The sequence below is a fragment of the Rhinatrema bivittatum genome, chromosome 8, assembly GCF_901001135.1.
Source record: "Rhinatrema bivittatum chromosome 8, aRhiBiv1.1, whole genome shotgun sequence".
Lineage (NCBI taxonomy): Eukaryota > Metazoa > Chordata > Amphibia > Gymnophiona > Rhinatrematidae > Rhinatrema > Rhinatrema bivittatum.
The window spans coordinates 188670119-188689192 of NC_042622.1; the positions used below are offsets into that span (position 1 = coordinate 188670119).

At 44.0% G+C, this 19074-nt stretch overlaps 1 protein-coding gene across 1 annotated transcript in view; it reads left to right on the forward strand.

Moving 5' to 3' along the window:
- LOC115096908 (dynein beta chain, flagellar outer arm-like) overlaps nt 1-19074 on the forward strand; it is a 630228-nt gene that overhangs the window by 252356 nt on the left and 358798 nt on the right. Inside the window, 3 exon segments of the mRNA XM_029612190.1 lie at nt 467-515; nt 4623-4687; nt 9111-9273. Of these exon segments, the coding sequence (XP_029468050.1) occupies nt 467-515; nt 4623-4687; nt 9111-9273 (277 nt within the window).

Genomic DNA, 19074 nt, shown 5'->3' on the forward strand with positions numbered 1-19074 from the left:
AGACGCCTTTTATCAAGGCGGGGAGAGATACACAGGTGGCGTGCGGGAGTGAGAGTTAAGAGATGGTGCATGACTGAATGTGGGGGGTAAGCGGACCATTTTGCCCACTATTTAGAGCAAGGCTTTTCAAATCCATCCTGGGGATTCGGCAGCCTGTTGGGTTTTAAAAATATCCTCAACAGATATGCATGAGGTAAATTTGCATATGCTGGGTTTCCAGTGTCTGCAGATTTATCACCTGCATATTCATTGTGGTTATTCTAGCTGCATACTTTCCAGGGCAGATTTGGGAAGGCCTGATTTAAAGCAGATTGCTGCCTTTATTCTGGATTAGGTGGGAACCAGTTTCTACTTGCAATTCTGCTTTAATTCAAGGACTTTAAAGACAAGGATATTGTTTGTTTTTCCTTTTTTTTTTTTGTAGGACATCCAAGTTGTAATGTGCTCTGTTTTTAAATCCGTTTAGATGGATGAACACCAGATGGGACTCATGCAGAACGTTTTCTCTGGTACAGGTAAGTGTTTATTTATCCTGGAGGGAAAAAAAATAAAGCCTACTTGTGTTTATTTTATGAGACTGAAATAATAATTCAAGTGTTCTTGAAACCAATAAGTTGTTCGCTAATAAAGAAAGTATCCCCCATATATAATCAAACAATAAATGCTCACCACTCACCTATAGTGTGACTCTTCAACAAATGTTGAATGAACTCCAAATGGATTTAAAAAACTGAAAACCTTATGCTCCTAGCACTGCCATCATCATCAGAAGACGGTTTTGTAATCATAATATAGTGTTAAAAAAAACCAAACAAACACGCCAAAGCAATTTTTTCAAAAGTTTTTCATTGTGTAACATCAATAGCTCTGCTGTGAATATGTGAATAGAGTGGGATGTTTTAGATAATTTTCCTTCTTCAAATTTAGTATTTAATGGAATTTAAAATATTCTTTTTGGGTGGGGATTGATGTTACACAATGAAAAACTTCTGAAAAAATTGCTTTGGAGTGTGGGTTTTTTTTTTTTTTATAATCAATTAATAGAAACAGAGACCTGACAGCAAAAGAAGACTGCACGGCCTATCTAGTATGCCCATCTGCCTAACTAATTTAGCTTTACAATTCCCATCAATCCTCGGTTTGAGAGAGAGATTCGTTTAGTGCCACTGGATGACGTCACCCACATGTTATGGGCTAATTCAGCCCTGCTTATCGACGGAAAAGTTCTGCGTGCTTTACAGCTCTCCGAGTCCCCCGATGACATCAGTGATGATGTCAATAGCTCTGCTGTGAATATGTGAATAGAGTGGGATGTTTTAGATAATTTTCCTTCTTCAAATTCAGTATTTAATGGACATTAAATTATACTTTTTGGGTGAGGATTGACATCATCACTGATGTCATCAGGGGACTCGGACAGTTTCTGCTATCATGTCTCTATGTTTTATTGATTGATTATATTGGGACTGAGGGGTAGGGCATTACAGGACTTTGAATTCATGATTTAACTTCGATTGCAAAACTAGTTTTATGGTGTGACGTAACTTTGTGATATCTAAGAGAGGCATGGCTTCAGGAATGCATTTCAACAGATTTCTTAAAGGGGCGTGGAGAGCAGAGCATGCATGTGTGGGGGCATTATGGGTGTGGATTTGGGTGGGTATGGGGTAGGGTGTGGGGGGGGATAGGAATTTGTAGGGGGGGGGGTATGTGTGTGTATTTACTTTGAATTGTGGAGAAAGATGTTTCAAAGATGCTTTTTGTTGCCATCCTTTGTGAGCTGCTGCTTTTATTTTCACTGACTGCCTGTGTTGCTCTGGGACGAAGTGCTAGGAGGGTGTGTGGGGATGGGAGTGGGGGAGACGCTTTTGGAATGGGGCACTGGTCAGCATTCTGCAGTTTCTAATGGTAAAAAGCAATAGGGATTGTTTTTGGAGGGTTAGTTCTCTGAAAATACTGGCCTGATGTTTCTGGGTTTCTTATTCATCTAAGATATACACATTATTTTTTCTGCATACCAATTTGGTGAATTTCCATTTCTTTTTTTTTTTTGGAGAGTTATTGGGCCTGTGGACAGATGGACAATCACCCTTTATTTAATTCCTTCCATCATTCCATATGTTGGAAAGCATAAAAACCATATTCTTTGTTCCTGAGAAGGTAAATGTGAGTGTAGTATAACTGATTAGGCTCAGTGTGAGACAGGGCCAGCTGGGCTGGTCTTATGTCTGAGTGCCAGGACTGTCTTAAGTCTGGAGCGGGGCCTGGTGCAGTAATGAAATGTGAGGCTTTTCTTAGGCTTCACTCTTATTGACAACCAGCTGCGTCCCTCCTTTTCTAGCAGTGGGACTCCCAAATGGCCCTAGTACCTTCCCCTGGTTTGGGAGACAGCTGGTGTAGGGAAGTGTGGCCAATGGGGCCAACTCAACTCCTTCTGTCCCCACTGCATGTTAAAGCCCTGTTTTTAGGCCTGTGCAGTACAATTGCCATGGGACCCTTTAGCTGTGGGAAGAAGGGAGCTGTGGGACCGAGTGGTGATTTCCACAGGCCTGGAGACTTAAACTAGTCTGACTCCAGCTTTTCTTAAAACATTAGATCTTTATTCATAGCTTCAATCATATACCCAACAGTAGGCTGCCTTTACCTTCAGACAGTGTACTCTCTCTGCTTCCCTCAGTACTCACACAGCTTCATCTCAGCTAGGTGTTTGGACAGGAAATTCTACAGCAGTTGCCTTCCTCCTGGAGACTCGGGCCTGGTTGGGTTATTCCCATCTGGTTCCCAGCTCTTATTCTCCAGTCTCTGGTTACAGCCTCTGAGCCCCACCTGCCCTGCAGTATCCAGCCCATAAAACATACTCTCCTTATGGAATTTAAGGTGGACCAGGCATCTAGCCTAGTCCTGCACAGGTAAATAGGGGAATACTAAGGGTACTGCCTCACATTCCCCTCAGTTTGGACCTGTTGGACCAAGTGTCCCTACTCCCTCCTGGATCCCATTCATGAAGAGTCCAAGACATCCCATTCCCCTTCCTCTGACTTCCCACCAGCTATGCTTGGGAATAGGGACCTAGTGAGTTGCTCACCCCCATGTCTTAGGGTTACCCTTGACAGTGTCATGCCCACCACCCAGTGTGCCATTCGCTCAGTGCACATCCCCAGTCCTTTGAGTCCTTTGCTGGCTCTGGGTTCAAATTCCTCCCCAGTGAAGCTATATGGACTGACTGGGGAGCTACAAATGCTGGTTCCTCTATAACCAGCTGAGCCTGCTTCTTGGCATTTGGTATCTCTGATGTAGAGCCCCTTCTTGGCTCCTCTGCAGCCTCACTTACTGGAGTCTCCACAGTGCTTTCCTCTGAGCTCTCTGCAGTTTCCTCCTTTCTATATTCTGTAGCACCTCCCTCTGGGCTGTCCGCAGTTTCCTCCTCTGTACACTCTGGCCACTTGCTCATGTCGGTTGCTGGCTCCTCCACAGCCACACTCCCTGGGGTCTCCGCAGAAGCATCCTCTGGGCTCTCCATGGCATCTATCATTTGCCTTTCCATGCCCTCTCTCTCTGGGCTTGTCCCAGGAGTTGTCTCTGGACTCCCAGTAGTGTTTGGGCACCCCACAGGGTTTTCCTCCGGACCTCTGTAGCACCTCCTTCTGACCGATTGGTGCTAGAGCCCGCTGGCTCTCCATACTGCCTCCTCCTGAGAAGTCTGTGTCACCCTCCCTAGGGCACTCTGTTACCCCTCTCTGTGTTCTTCACTACCCCCTGCTCTGGGCTTCTCACAGGAGGTGTTTCGGGACTCCCGGTAGTGTTTGGGCACCCTACAGAGCATCTAGACCACCTTAAGCACCATCCTCTGGCTTCTTGATGCTGCCCCCTTCTGGGCTCACCACAGCCTCTCATCCTAGGGCGCACTGCCAGAGCTCACTGAGCACCTGGTCAGTCTGTGCTGCCATCATTCTTATCTCTGCCACAGTCATCACCCATCCATCTCCCTGCCTCTGCTTGCCTTTCAAGCATCCTTGCCTCCAGCCGCAGGTTTTTTCTCTTTCTTCTGGCTCTGGAGAGCTGGGAACTCCTACCAGCCAGATGTACATGGCTACACTTCTTGACTGCAGAGTAGGTGCTTGCTGGAATAGGGCCCCACACTGTTTCCATTCACCGCACTCACAGCCCACTCAGTGATCATTGGAACCACAAGCATTTTGCACAGCAAGTTGTTTTCATGCATAGTGGCTCTCCATGCAATTTTGGGGGTGCTACTGGAGCCCAAAGATAAAAATTAGAGATAAGTGCATAACTAAGGCAACCACTGATAACAGAAACATCTGATTAAATGAGATGCAAGTTGGATTCCACCCAAGATTTTTGATGGGGCAAACTTCAGCGGCCTGCAGTTAACTATTACTGAATGTGATTGAGCTATAGTGGATTTCCCGTATCCACACGATAGCAGTCAGCATTATACCTGAAAGTCTTTTCCCTGGCAGGTTTTTACATATTGGAGATTTATTCCTCAAAGAAAACATTTATAAAAGTTTCTATCATTAATTTACATTTGTTTAATGCCAATCCCTCACTGTATGACAGCACTGTTTGAAAAGTTTCAGAATACATGTTCTGTTTTTCAGGATCTTTTGTATTGGAGAATAATGAACGTATAAAGATATTAGACTCACTTCAGCTCTTCTGGGAGGTATGCTGTCATATTTTGTGGGGTTTTTTTGTGCTCTCCCATTCAGTTTCATGGTTTATTGCACATTGTTTTCTCCCATAGTACTTCAATTCTGAATCAAATACAATACAATAAATATAATCTAAACTGCACAATAATAAACAACATAATGAATTAAAATAATTCAATTAAATCTGCTTAATAGCTTAAAAACTCTTCCCAGACTGAAAATACAACAAAGCAAACAGAAGGAGCAATGTATTATCTCGCCTCAGTTCTAGTCACCATGCACTTCTTATGACAAAATTCAGCACTCCCCCCCCCCCAACCCTCCCCCCGAACACTCCCTAAGTTTGAAAGCTTAAATGATCTAATGTCCCTCCTGTGACCAAGCTCCAAATTAATTTTGGTTGCACTAAGTCCAGTTACTTATATTTATTTGTTTGTATTTATGTTCAGCTTTTCAGTTGACAGGGATAAATTGGAAGATAAATTGGATAAATTGAGAGAGAGAGTGGAAGGGACACTCTTACAGTGAACTTCTAGGGAAATTCTGTTCAAAATATTTAAAATTCTGCATCTTTAAGTAATAACTTTTTTTCTGTATGTTATGTTAAATTAATTACTTAGGGGGTCATTTTGTAACGTGATAAGCGTTACAAAATGACCCCCTAAGTTGCTATTGCATGCGATAAGTTGCTATTGCATGCGAAAAGTCCCTTTTCGCGTACGATAGCTTGCTAGGGGCGGAGTCGGGGCGGCGAGGGGAGGAGTCGGGGCAGCAAAGGGGCGGACTCCGCAATGTTTTCGCTGGTGGTGATAAGGTAAGCCACATTATCGTCGCCAGTAGCGCGCCCAATAGCACCACCTTTCACGGTGGCGCTATTGGGTGCGAAAGCCGGCAGCGAAAACACCGCGGTGGTGCGATGGCTGCCGGCTTTCGCAGGCCCGTGCCCCCCCCCCGTTTTCGCTAGATTCATCATTCTGCGATCGAATGGTGAATCCAGGCCTTAGACTGTCATGTATTTTGAAAGTGCGCAGAACTTTAAATTTTTGTTTGCAGAATTTTAATTTTTTTGCGCAGAATTCTCCCAGGAGTAATAACCTTGCCACAACAAAATGTTTATTAAATATGCATATACGAGACTTTGGACCTTTCAGACTTTAGTGATTATTTGTCATGTCTCAATGGCTAAAGGTAAATTTTCTCTTTTTCTTCATTTAATCCATATTTTATAGAAACATAGAAACATAGAAACATAGAAATGACGGCAGAAGAAGACCGAATGGCCCATCCAGTCTGCCCAGCAAGCCTCACACATTTTTTCTCTCATTCTTATCTGTTACTCTTAGCTCCTTGTTCTATTCCCCTTCCACCCCCACCATGCATATAAAGTGCTGAGCCTGTAGACATCTTTAGCTGGATCAAGCCCTGGGTTAAGGAAACTGTTGCAAAAGGCTACTTGAGACCTAAGATTACTTTAAAAAAACTACAGAAGTCTCTAGCTGAGACTGGGGAAAACATTTCCTGTTCAACAAATTCAAGAAATATAATTCCATTATAGTTAACTATACTAATAAAAAAACCCCAATAAACCCTCACCAAAAACAGAATAACTGACCAAAAGTTAGAAAGAGAAACAGAGACAAAAACTAACCTGGACAAAAAAAGCCAGACTCTGCCTGCAATATAACGCCAGAGAAATAAAAACCTTTTTCCCTGTACTGTAAAAATATAGAAATATTCAGAGGTTCATTTCCCAAGAATGAGTGAGAAAAAACAAAAATTTCCCACTTTCTATCTTTGAGAAACAGAAGCAATAGCAGCTCAGTCTCTTGCCCTCCCAGTCCCCAGCAGTCTTGCTCCCCAGCCCCCTCTCCTCTCCCAGTCCTCAGCAGACTCATAAGCAGTGGAATATTGCAAACACAGAAATAGCATTCACATAAATCAAAATCAAGAAATATAATTCCATCATAATATTTAACCATATTAATAAAAAAATAGTTCAAAATAGTTCACTAATAGAGCATCTAATAAATAATAAGGATATAAACAATTTTAAACATTTCCCACAAAGCAATTAAATATTTCAAAATAGCAGACATAGCAAATAACACCCACTAATTAAAACTATTAAGGATAAAAAAAAAAGTTTCCCTCTCCATACCCAGGAACTTTTGATTTTCAGTCATCCTGAGATTGTTCTGGATTAGTGGAGGGGGAAGTAGGGAGACAGAAGAGGGAACACACAAAAAAAATCTCTCTCTCTCTCACTTATATATATGCACCCATTTATTCGCACACAAGCACCCTTCTACCCTCCCCTTCTAACTCCCCTTCCCCGCTTTCCTTCCCTTTCACTCAATGATCAGTCTCTTACCCCCTTCCATTCCCTCCCAGTCACTTATTCCATCCTTCTCATTCACCCCCTCCCTCTCTCCCTTCCCTTCTCTCGGTCACTCAATATACTCCCTCCCCTCTGTCACTCACCACTCTCTCCCCATCTCCCTGCTTCCTGTCCCTCACTCTTATCCCCTTTTTTTCAATTTACTTCCCTCATATCCCTTCCCTTCCAACCCGCCATATGACTCACCTCCTCCCCTCCCTGCCCCCTCATGGTGGTCTTCGTTTTCTTCCTCCTATTGGCCAGGTGCAGAAAGCCTGCCAACAGGTTTACAAAACATACAAAAAAATGCAATAATAATACATAAAAAATACATCAGAAATACAATAAATAGCAATATGCAGGGTTGTGGTTTGGTTTTTCTGCTCCCTTTCAGGGTCTTCTTGAGCTGAGTGTCTTAGGTTTCTCATCCTGCTGCTGATAAAGCCCCTGAAGCCAAAGATGTGGTTTCTTATTGTGTGGATGGGTGGTTCTTCTGATCTTCTAGCTTGTGACTTACTGGATTTCTCCAATGTTTATTTCACAGTTTGTCTCCTTCTCGTCTAACTCAAACTTCCATCTTGTCACTAGCTGGTTCCTCTGCAGCCACAATATTCTCTGCCAGCATGTGTTCTGCTGCTTTCATTGTTCTCTTGGAACAAATATTCACTGGGGGGGGGGGGGGGGGGTGCAATTTACAAAAAAAAATGTCAAGTGCTTCATACAGGCGGCAGCCACATTTTGTCCATCTAGAATTTAGGGAGTTTGCAGCTGAGAACTCAGGCACCTAGTTTTTTGGCTAAAACAAGCCCCCTAAATTGAAGCCTGCGATTCCTTCACCTAGATTCATGCACCTAAATTAGATGTCTAGCACTGAAAATCAATACTAAGTGCCTAACATTTCTTCTCCCCTTCCCTGCCATTCTTTCACCCGCTCTTGCTGCCCACTTCTTAGGCACCTAAACTTAGGTGCTTGACGAAAAGAGATTCTTAAATTTATGCTCTGATCCCTAATCCAGAGGCAAATTTGGAAATCTTAACTCCCTAAGGCCTGGATTTTCTAAAATCGCAGGGCTTTGTGAATCTCGTGGTAAGGGGGGGGGGGGGGTGCCGGCTTTCACACTCAATAGCACCACCATGAAAGATGGCGCCATTGGGCTTGCTAGTGGCAGCGATAAGGGGGGGGTCTTACCTTATCGCTGCCAGTGAAGTTTCCACAGCGTCCGCCCCAACGCCGCCCCGACTCCTCCTCTTCCGGGGGCCACCACCGCCCCCCCCCCCAATCTAGCATGCAATAGAGTTAGAAAATAACCCCCTAAATTGGTTGTTTAAAACTGTTTTGAAAATTGAACCCCTTTGCTGCGGTCTGAACCAAGTCACAGTTGATACAAGGATGGGATTGAACACTTATCCTCGTGTGACCTCATTCGCCATGGAGCTCTCTCGCTATATTTATTTCAATTGTGATGGCGAAACCGAACGACGGTATATATGAAACTCGATAAATAAATAAATAAATAGATAAAATTAGCACTATGCAATCTTAGGTCAATCTAACATTGGTGCTTGCTGTTTTTGCAGTATATTGTGCAATTGTTAAGAAGAAGATTATCGCCACAATGCCCATCCGGTAAAAGCGTTTTTTGTAAATGTTTTGAAGCGTCTGGTGAGCCTGATTTCTGTAAAGTTTCTTTACTGCCTAGTACAGGACTGACTTCTTCATCCTTCATGTTGTGCAAATAAACTAAAAGGGCATTGCATTCTTCCAAGCAATTTGTTTAAAATTTATAGATGCTTTCAAGAAAAAAAACAAAACAAAATTGGTAGAAAAATTTGAAGGTGCAAATTTAGGCATTGAGGGTTGCTGAATAAAGTATAATTCAGTGGGTTTTTTTCACTCTTTCCTCAGGCTGTGTGGCAGGTGAGTAAGGGATGTCGTTCAGACTAATATTAGACAAATCGCCAGCTGATGGCACTGTGGTTTCACATACAAAGTCCTGCGCGAGTCAGTAAAAAGCCATGGCAGTTAAGGTCTAAATCTTTTTTTTTTTTTTCCCCAGCTTGAGACATTGGCAAACATGAGCCCTGCAGTAGCATGCCGCTTCGGGATCCTGGCTATGACTTGCACAGACGTAGACTGGAGAGTGCTTCTCCTGTCGTGGCTGAACACCCAGGAGAAGGAGCACCAGCTACTGCTGCAGCACCTCATTGAAACGCTTCTAGGTAACCAGCCCTGCATTCACTTACTCCCGTGTCTGAAACTGCCACATGTTGATAAAGAATTATTCCGTACTGTGTTTTAAAGTACAAAAGTGAAGGAGCGTCAATTAGGAAGGTTGTGGTCTAGGCAAGCCTGGACAAAGAATATTGGTGGGAAGACGCTTTGGGGTAGGCCTTTCACTAAAGGGATGTTCAGAGTGTTGGGTTTTGGTTTTTTTTGTTCTTTTTAAAGGTTAAAAGTTTATCCTATTTCCTGAACTGGGAAAAGTCCAGGTCATGTTCTAGGACAGCCCCAAGGGGTGTGTGCATTGTGTGAGTGGCAAGTATGAGGTTGGACCGGCGGCTGTGAAGTTTTGTGTCTGGTAAAAATCTGTGTGTGTGTGGCCTGTGAAAAGGGGCTGGTCACGGAAGGAGGAGCTCAAGATGTGTGAGAATCCGCAGGGTCCAGGCCACAAGAAAGAAAGGAGAACAACTGATGCTTCTCCCAGAAGCACTGGTGGAAGTGTGCAGGTGGATTACAAGGGTAAAAAGATCATCTGAGAATACCATCTGCTTCCTTGGATTTAGAGACGTGCTGCAGAAGTTCAGGATTACTGGAAGAGGGAGAAGAGGTTTTGAACTTGGAGATCTTTTTCAGGAACTGAGGTGGAGGGGGTTTGCTTGGCCTAGGGGAGAGGCACCAGCTGGCTATTTCTTCACACAGCCCGAGACCAGCACTATGCTCCAATGGACCATGGGGGGAGGGGGGGGGGGGTGCTGCTCCAAAAGGGAAGTGTCTGAAATCCTAACAGTTTCTAAAGAGTGAGTAACAATTTGAGACTTCTGCATCAGAAAGAGATAACTGTGCAGGACCCCTCTTGGGTCCTCACATTGTGTGAAGGTGAACCGGGCTTTGCGTGCATTGGGAGTCACCTCTACAAAAAAGTGCCCACAGGGGAGGTGAACCAGGGTTTCTAAAGACCCAGAGAGTAAACTACAGCCACAGAATACCTTTGAAAAAGACTGAGCCTTTGGAGACTGATTTTTGTGATTTAAACATGATGGCAAGTGATCTGATTATGTTTCTGGAATGTGGACTAACAACAAACCTGTTTTGGCTATTCGTTTTTATTGTTTATAATAACGTTGTTTATTTTGGGAGCACAAGAGATGTGTGGACATTGGAATGTTTGGGGGAATGTCTTCAGCCAGTTTGGCCTCATCCTGTCCCCCTGAAAGACAGTATACCCGGTCTTGGGTGAGTACATCCAATGCTCCCCAGGGCTGGGAAGGTGGCCCATTGGCACAGGAGCTACACAAGAAGCCATAGGAAAATGCTATCAGCTGAGCAGTCTCTGCGGTAAAGGATTGGGCTAGTTTAAATAAAGTGGTTTTTTTCTATCCAGGATTGTGAGTGGCATATGTGCACTGTGCTCCCAGTTTAATATCGGATTTAAGGCTCCTCCTATTGATATTGGAACTCATTAAGTTACTAAAGTCCAAGGGCTTGAGTGGTGATTGATGGTGGTAGCTGGCATGGATTGTCCTTGTATAGCTAAGGAAAGTACTGGAACAGGGAATTGGGTTGGCTTTTAGTCTTTTTTTTTTTAACTGAGAGCATAAGAAGTGCCATGCTAGGTCAGATCAAGGGTCCTCGAGCCCAGCATCCTCTCTCCGACAGTGGCCAGTCAGGATCTCTAGAAATTACCCAGCAGATTCCAAAAAGTAGATCCATTTCTTGTTGCCCACTTCCAGGGATAAGCAATGGCTTTCCCCAAGCCTACCTGGCTAATAATTGTTTAAGGACTTTTTTTTCTAGGAACTTGTCCAAACCCTTTTTTAAACCCAGCTATGGTAGATGCCTTGGCCAAATCCTCTGGCAACTAATTCCACAGCTTAATTGTGTGTCTCTGATACCCATTAGTTCAAGGACCAGTGAACATTCCATGAAACTATCTGAAAAAGTAAATAATCTACCTCACTTATGATTTTAAAAATCTCTATCATGTCCCTCTGTTTTCGCTTCTTCAGGCTGAAGAGCCCTAACCTGTTCAACCTTTCTTGAGCTGTTCCTTCCCCTTTGTCTATATGCTTGTTCATACCTTTAAAGAATTCAACATCGGGTGCTAGCGAGAGGGGAGGCTCTTTCCACCTTGAGCCCCCGCAATAACATCGATCCAACCTAAAAAGAAAACTTTTAAAGTTTAAAATATGAAGGGAACATCGGGTGAAGGAACGGAAGCAATCAGAGAGAGACCACACCCCCTCCCACGACGTCAGTGAGAGCTTCGGAGGCGGTTGAGGGGCGCCTCAACATCGGGTGCTAGCGAGCGGGGAGGCTCTTTCCACCTTGAGCCCCTGCAATAACATCTATCCAACCTAAAAAGAAAACTTTTAAAGCTTAAAATATGAAGGGAACATCGGGTGAAGGAACGGAAGCAATCAGAGAGAGACCACGCCCCCTCCCACGACGTCAGTGGGAGCTTCGGAGGCGCTTGAAAAGCGCATCAACATCGGGTGCTAGCGAGCGGGGAGGCTCTTTCCACCTTGAGCCCCCGCAATAACATCGATCCAACCTAAAAAGAAAACTTTTAAAGTTTAAAATATGAAGGGAACATCGGGTGAAGGAACGGAAGCAATCAGAGAGAGACCACGCCCCCTCCCACGACATCAGTGAGAGCTTCGGAGGCGGTTGAGGGGCGCCTCAAAGTCGGGTGCTAGCGAGCGGGGAGGCTCTTTCCACCTTGAGCCCCTGCAATAACATCCATCCAAACTAAAAAGAAAACTTTTAAAGTTTAAAATATGAAGGGAACATCGGGTGAAAGAACAGAAGCAATCAGAGAGAGACCACGCCCCCTCCCACGACGTCAGTGAGAGCTTCGGAGGCGCTTGAAAAGCGCATCAACATCAGGCGCAGCGCGACGAAGGGGTGCGACAAAGGGGTTCTCCCCTTTGTGCACCCCTTCGTGCAATCCTTAGTGCCTTATTTAATAGGGATGTGAATCGTTTTTTGATGATTTAAAATATCGTCCGATATATTTTAAATCGTCAAAAATCGTTAGGGCCACGATACAATACCAATTCCCCCGATTTATCGTCAAAAAATCGTAAATCGGGGGAAGGGGGAGGGCAGGAAAACCGGCACACTAAAACCCCCTAAAACCCACCCCCGACCCTTTAAATTAAATCCCCCACCCTCCCGAACCCCCCCCCCAAATGCCTTAAATTACCTGGGGGTCCAGTGGCACACTAAAACACGGCACACTAAAACCCCCTAAAACCCCGCCCCGACCCTTTAAATTAAATCCCCCACCCTCCCGAACCCCCCCCCAAATGCCTTAAATTACCTGGGGGTCCGTAGCCTTAAATTACCTCCGTAGCGGCGGTCTGTAGCTAAATCGGGGGAAGGGGGAGAGCAGGAAAAGCGGCACACTAAATCGTGTAGTCTTCAGCCGGCGCCATTTTGCAAAATGGCCGCCGCAAAATGGCGGCGGCCATAGACCAAAACGATTCGACGCAGGAGGTCATTCCGGACCCCCGCTGGACTTTTGGCAAGTCTTGTGTGGGTCAGGAGGCCCCCCCAAGCTGGCCAAAAGTTCCTGGGGGTCCAGCGGGGGTCCGGGAGCGATTTCCTGCCGCGAATCGTTTTCCGTACGGAAAATGGCGCCGGAAGGAGATCGACTGCAGGAGGTCGTTCAGCGGGGGTCCGGAACCCTCGCTGAACGACCTCCTGCAGTCGATCTCCTGCCGGCGCCATTTTCCGTACGGAAAACGATTCGCGGCAGGAAATCGCTCCCGGACCCCCGCTGGACCCCCAGGAACTTTTGGCCAGCTTGGGGGGGCCTCCTTACCCCCACAAGACTTGCCAAAAGTCCAGCGGGGGTCCGGAACGACCTCCTGCGTCGAATCGTTTTGGTCTATGGCCGCCGCCATTTTGCGGCGGCCATTTTGCAAAATGGCGCCGGCTGAAGACTACACGATTTAGTGTGCCGCTTTTCCTGCTCTCCCCCTTCCCCCGCTTTAGCTACGGACCGCCGCTACGGAGGTAATTTAAGGCTACGGACCCCCAGGTAATTTAAGGCATTTGGGGGGGGGGGGGGTTCGGGAGGGTGGGGGATTTAATTTAAAGGGTCGGGGCGGGTTTTAGGGGGTTTTAGTGTGCCGTGTTTTAGTGTGCCGCTGGACCCCCAGGTAATTTAAGGCATTTGGGGGGGTTCGGGAGGGTGGGGGATTTAATTTAAAGGGTCGGGGGTGGGTTTTAGGGGGTTTTAGTGTGCCGGCTCACGATTTTAACGATTTTCACGATACTTTACACACCCAAACGGCAACAATACGATTCCCTCTCCCTCCCAGCCGAAATTGATCGTTAAGACGATCGAGGACACGATTCACATCTCTATTATTTAATATTTATTTATCTATGCTTTTTCTCCTTTTCTTTTTTAACTAACCCTTTTTTCCTTTTCTCAACTTTTAGACTCGTTAATAAGTTAAATTATAAATGTTCATTGTATCAGACAACGGAAGTATATTTCCTGCTTCTACAGTTTTATGTAAACCGGTTTGATTTACATTTTATGTAAGAATATCCGTATATAAAAAATCAAAATAAATAAATAAAATAAATAAATTAATAAGGCATGATCTGCCTTTGCTAAATCCATGCTGGCTCTTACCCACTGAACCATGTTTATCCATATATTTAGTCATTTTATTCTTATAAACAGTTTCTATGGGAAAAACCCTTAGGGCCAGATTTCAAAAGGGGTTTGCGCGTAAATGGGTGTACGCGCGCCGGGCCTAAAGCCCCAGTATGCGTGTAAGTCCCGGGGCTATACAAAAGGGGCCGTCTGGGGACGGGGCGAGAGCAGGGCCAGAGGCCTCCGACAAAGCGGCCGTTGCCGCTGTGTCGGAGGATCGCGTGCTGGCAAGCTGCTGGCGTGCGCAACTTGCGCCTGCCCCAGAGGCAGGCGCAAAAGGTAAAATAAAAATTTTGGGGGTGTTAGAGTAGGGCTAGGGGGAGGAAAGGTTAGGGGAAGGGGTGGGAAGATCAGGTTAGGGGGGAGGGAACGGAGGAAGGCAGCGCGGCTCTGCGCATGCAAGGGGCACAATTGTGCACCCCCTTGAGCACGCTGACCTCTGATTTTATAACTAATTATAAAATCGTGTGTACATGTGCGTGCGCCAGAAGCACGTGCAGATGTACGCCACGCGTGCTCCTTTTAAAATCTACTCCTTAGTGAATCAGGTATTGATTGTGAGCCCTCTAGGGACAGGGACATATCTACAGTACCTGAATGTAATTCACTTTGAAATGGCTAAAAAGCAGAATATAAATAAAATAAATAAAAATTATGCATGCTTTTATGTGCACTTGCAGGAGGAGTTCCAAGAGGGCAGAGTTGGCACATAATTTGCATGGATACTTTAGATTTTGCTTCTAAGCAGGTGCAACCTGGTGCATGTAATTCCACTTGAATGCAAGGTGATAAAGTCATAGTCCAATAAAAAGATATCACCTTATTTATTTGCTTCTATTTAACCTTTATTTGAGTCCATTAAAGGAAATGACTGGACAGACTAATTGAAAAATAAGTTGCAAAAAAATACTTGGTAGCTAAGACTTGTGAGCTTCAGTTTGATGTCTTGATCTCTGCTCTGGTTTTCCCTAAATATTAACATCTTTGTTGTTTGGTAGTTTAGGGGAGCAACTTCTGATTCCTCGGGGAGGAAGAAAATTAGCATCTTTGATTACATTCTGTTAGGTGTATTTCTGTTGATACAACAATGTTCAGAATTTAGATGTGCATGTTGAGCCATGAGCTACTTTAATCACTACAGGAGTAGCGATGCATGTGCCACTGGGGTACGAAAACAGGGAGGCAGACCCCAATCATTCTGTCAACCTAAGATGCAGTGGTAGGGGAGGAACAGTGTTAGGGATGCAAATGCGTTTATAATTGCAGCAGCAGTAACTTTGGTGACATTACAGTGAGGGAAATATGTTTATGGCATAATGCAGATTGTGCTCTGTATTTTGTAAAGTACTGTTGAGAGACGGATGGGGCAAGTATAATGTGAGGCCTTGGAAAACAGATAAAAATTATGCTCTTAACCTGAGTAAATGTACGAAATCCACAGAATTTCACTGGTTAAACAGTGTTTTTCCAGGCTGCAATAAAATCCGAGACCATTTTGTCAAATGATCACTAATTGTGCTAATATCTGTAAAGGAAGGTCTTACTATGATAAACTGTTTTCAGCAATTTGTAACAGTAATGTAAAATGAGTATTTGTATTTTTTTTTTTTTTTAGCTACCTTTCTGGCTGAGCAGCTTTGGTGGGAATAATTAATTCCCTTGTAGTTTACAGCTGCTTTCCTGCCAATTAAAGTGGAAAACATATTCTTGTTAGGCTTAATATTTTATGCATGCATCTGCAACAGTAACACTTTGCCAAAGCAAAAAAGCAACTGGAAAAGAATAAACTTTTGAGGCGTTAATACTGGCAGGATGAAAGTGAAAGCAGAAATTTCATATATTTATTTTCCTCCCCTCAGGCCTGTTGTTTGCAGGTCTAGGCAGGCTGAGCTGGGTTGCATTTTGGATTAGCTCTAGGTTGGTCATCTAGCCTCATGCCAAAAAGGACAGGCAGCATTAGTCCTGGTTTATCATAATCCGTTGAATTCTGTTCCAGTCAAAAGTCACAGATTGCATTCTTATCTAGATCCTCGGGGTTTTTTTGGGGGGGGGGGTCCTACATCAGGCCTTAGATGATTTTCACTCTTTGCTTTGGATTAGATTCAGTACAGAGACGATTTTGGTTCCTCTGGCTCATGATGCACTGCATTTCCTGGACGAAGGGGATCCAGCGTTTGTGGTACTGCTCGACCTCTCCGCCATGTTGGATACTATTCATGGTTTTATCTTGGCGGAGAAGTTGGAAGCGCTTAGGGTCTCAGTGTCACAGACAAGGGCTGGGTCTCTTCCTTCCTTAGGGACCTCTATCAAAATGTCTCAGTGGGAAACAGACAGTCACAGCCTCAGCTGCTTCCCTCTGGTGTTCCCCAGGGTGGTTCTTTGTCTCCCATATTATTTAATTATTTTGTGGCTCCTCTGGCTCACAGCTTATGGCATTATGCGGTTAACTTTTTTATATATTTGCAGAAGCCATCCAGGTGCTATTTCCTGTCGAAAGTACTGATGCCCCCCCCCCCCCCCCCCCATCTCATGATTTCTCTGTCTGCTTGTCTGAAATTTCTGACTGGCTTTTAGCCAGTAAACTTAAATGGAACAGGGGAAAAATAAATTGTTGGGCCTTCTTAGCTGTACTCCACAACTTCCCTGTATCTCTTCTGATGGTGTTAAAGAGACAGTTTTCGAGAAGGTGAAAGACCTTGAAGTACTATTGAAAAACCCTATTTAATTTCGAGCCCCATATCAATGACATAGCAAAGAAATCTTTTTTGAAGCTAAAGATGATAAGGTCAATTTGTCCTTTTGTGAGGGTCAGCTCTTTGAAGAAGGGTGGCGCTCCACCTGGTGATCATCCAATTAGATTATTGCAATACAAATTTCCCTAGGCCTTGTACATCATTTGCTTAAGAAATTACAAATTACACAGAACTCTGTGAAGGATTTCAAAGGGGCGTGGGATAAACACTGTGGATCCATAAAGTCTAGAGGATGTGAATGAAGAGAAGAGGCACGGGGGTGGCTTGCTTGTGGGAATGATGGCTACTACCTGGTGATTAATACCCTTATTCAATAAACATACACACAGTTAATGCGACTACAACATTGCTCTATGCTTCAACGGCAAGAGGAAATGTGGAAAAAAAGGATTTGCATCCACAAAAAAGCAGGGGAGTAGCTTGCTTGTTACGGCGGTTACTACCCCAAACCAAATAAGCCTGTTATTTCACTTGGAATACATATCCAGCATAGCTCTCTGCTTCAACGGCGGGGAGAATGAAGAAAAGATTATTTATATTCAGACAAGAACCAACAAAGAATGAATTACATAGTCTGGGTAAACAAATAAGCATGGGTGTAGCTTGCTTGTTACGGCGGTTACTACCCTGAATCAATTAAGCCTGATACTTCACTTGGAATACATATCCAGCGCAGCTCACAGCTTCAACGGCAGGGGGGAATGAAGTAAAGAGGATTTATATTCAGACAACCAACAAGGACTGAATTGCACAGGCAGGGTAAACAAGCGTGGGAGTAGCTTGCTTATTACAGCGGTTACTACCCCAAACCAATTAGCTAGATACTTCACTTAGATGCAGCTCCAGCACTGCTGTCTGCATCGATGGTGGGGGTGGAAGGGAATTGGAACCAAAAAATTACAAATAAGGGCCCTGACCTCAGCGGTCAGAGTAACAGATAAGTATGAAAACAAATAGGTGTGAAAGCTTGCTGGGCAGACTGAATGGGCCGTTTGGTCTTCTTCTGCTGCACTTCTATGTTTCTATTAGAATGATCTTGGGTAGATCCTGCAGGGAAAAATCCTCCTTGCTGCTCTTGGAGCTTTATTTCTAGAGTAAGATTTTGCTAGGGTAAGAATCAATATACTTGCACTGACTTTTAAGGTAATGAGAAGGTTTGGTCCTTCTTATCTGAAGGAGAAACTATCCTGGCATCATCCTGGACATAGCCTTGGTCTAGTCAGGAGGCTTTTTTGCATATTCCGTCTGCCAATTTTCTCAGGCATCTTAGGAAATTTTTGTCTCTTAGTACAACTGAAGAATATTTGTATTTTTGCACACAAAATAATTGTATTTGCAATAGAACTGTTTAAAAAATTGTTTTCCAACTTTAAGATAGCCGGGTATATTCAGCGATTATCCTAGCTAAATTATCCAGATAAGTGTATCTGGCTAACTTGCCAAATATGGACCCCTCCATGCCTCTTTAAAGACTTTCTCATTACAAAGAAGTCTAAAGTGTCTTTTTCCTGCTTTATCACCAATAGGGCCCTAAAATTCAGATTCCCCCCTTTCCTCCAAATGGGAGAAAAAACCCGGACACTCCTTCCAGAAAGAATAAGGAAAGGTGGTTACATAGATATCACTCTGTACAAAAAAACCCCAAAACTTCCAGATTTCTCCAAAACCAGTACAGCTGCTAGAAGTCAGTTCTCTGTTGAAAGATAATATTCTGAAATTCCACTATTTTTGAGGGGATTCTTCCAAGCATTAGAACTGGGTCCATGCTAGTTCTATGGCAGATCGGATTGCCACCAAACTATCTTTTGGTATGCAGACTCTTATTGTGCCAAGCTTAAGCCACATGGAATTGACTGGATTTCCACTCTTTTTTTTTTTTAATCCAAGGATGCCTATGTGTGCATCACGGACTCCCTTGTTTTCAACAGATATTTGCTTGAGCTAAAAATTATATAAGGATGTTTACTGCCTCGAGAGGTTGAATTCAATAAGCTATCACATTTTATTGACGAGCATCTGATTTCCTTGATTTTGGCTTAAATAAGATGCTTCTAGTGCTCTGTTTTAAACTTCTGCGAGAGCTTTCTAGGAAATTGCTAACTGATTTAAGTCTGTAGCTAAGGTCAAGGCAGATCACAGAGATATCTTGTTTATTTAAGAAACTTTTCTTTACTCTCTCTCTCTTGTCTCTAACAACAGACTTCAACTTTTCTTCATTGGTTATTGTGCTGCTATGATATCTTCTTTTTCAGCGGTAATACAAGATGAATTGTGAAAACAAAATTTGGTTATGTTCTTTGGAAAGTGAGTATGTAACTAGACAGGGAGGACAACTTTCAAACAATTGCAAGTGGTGGCATAAAAGTGCATAT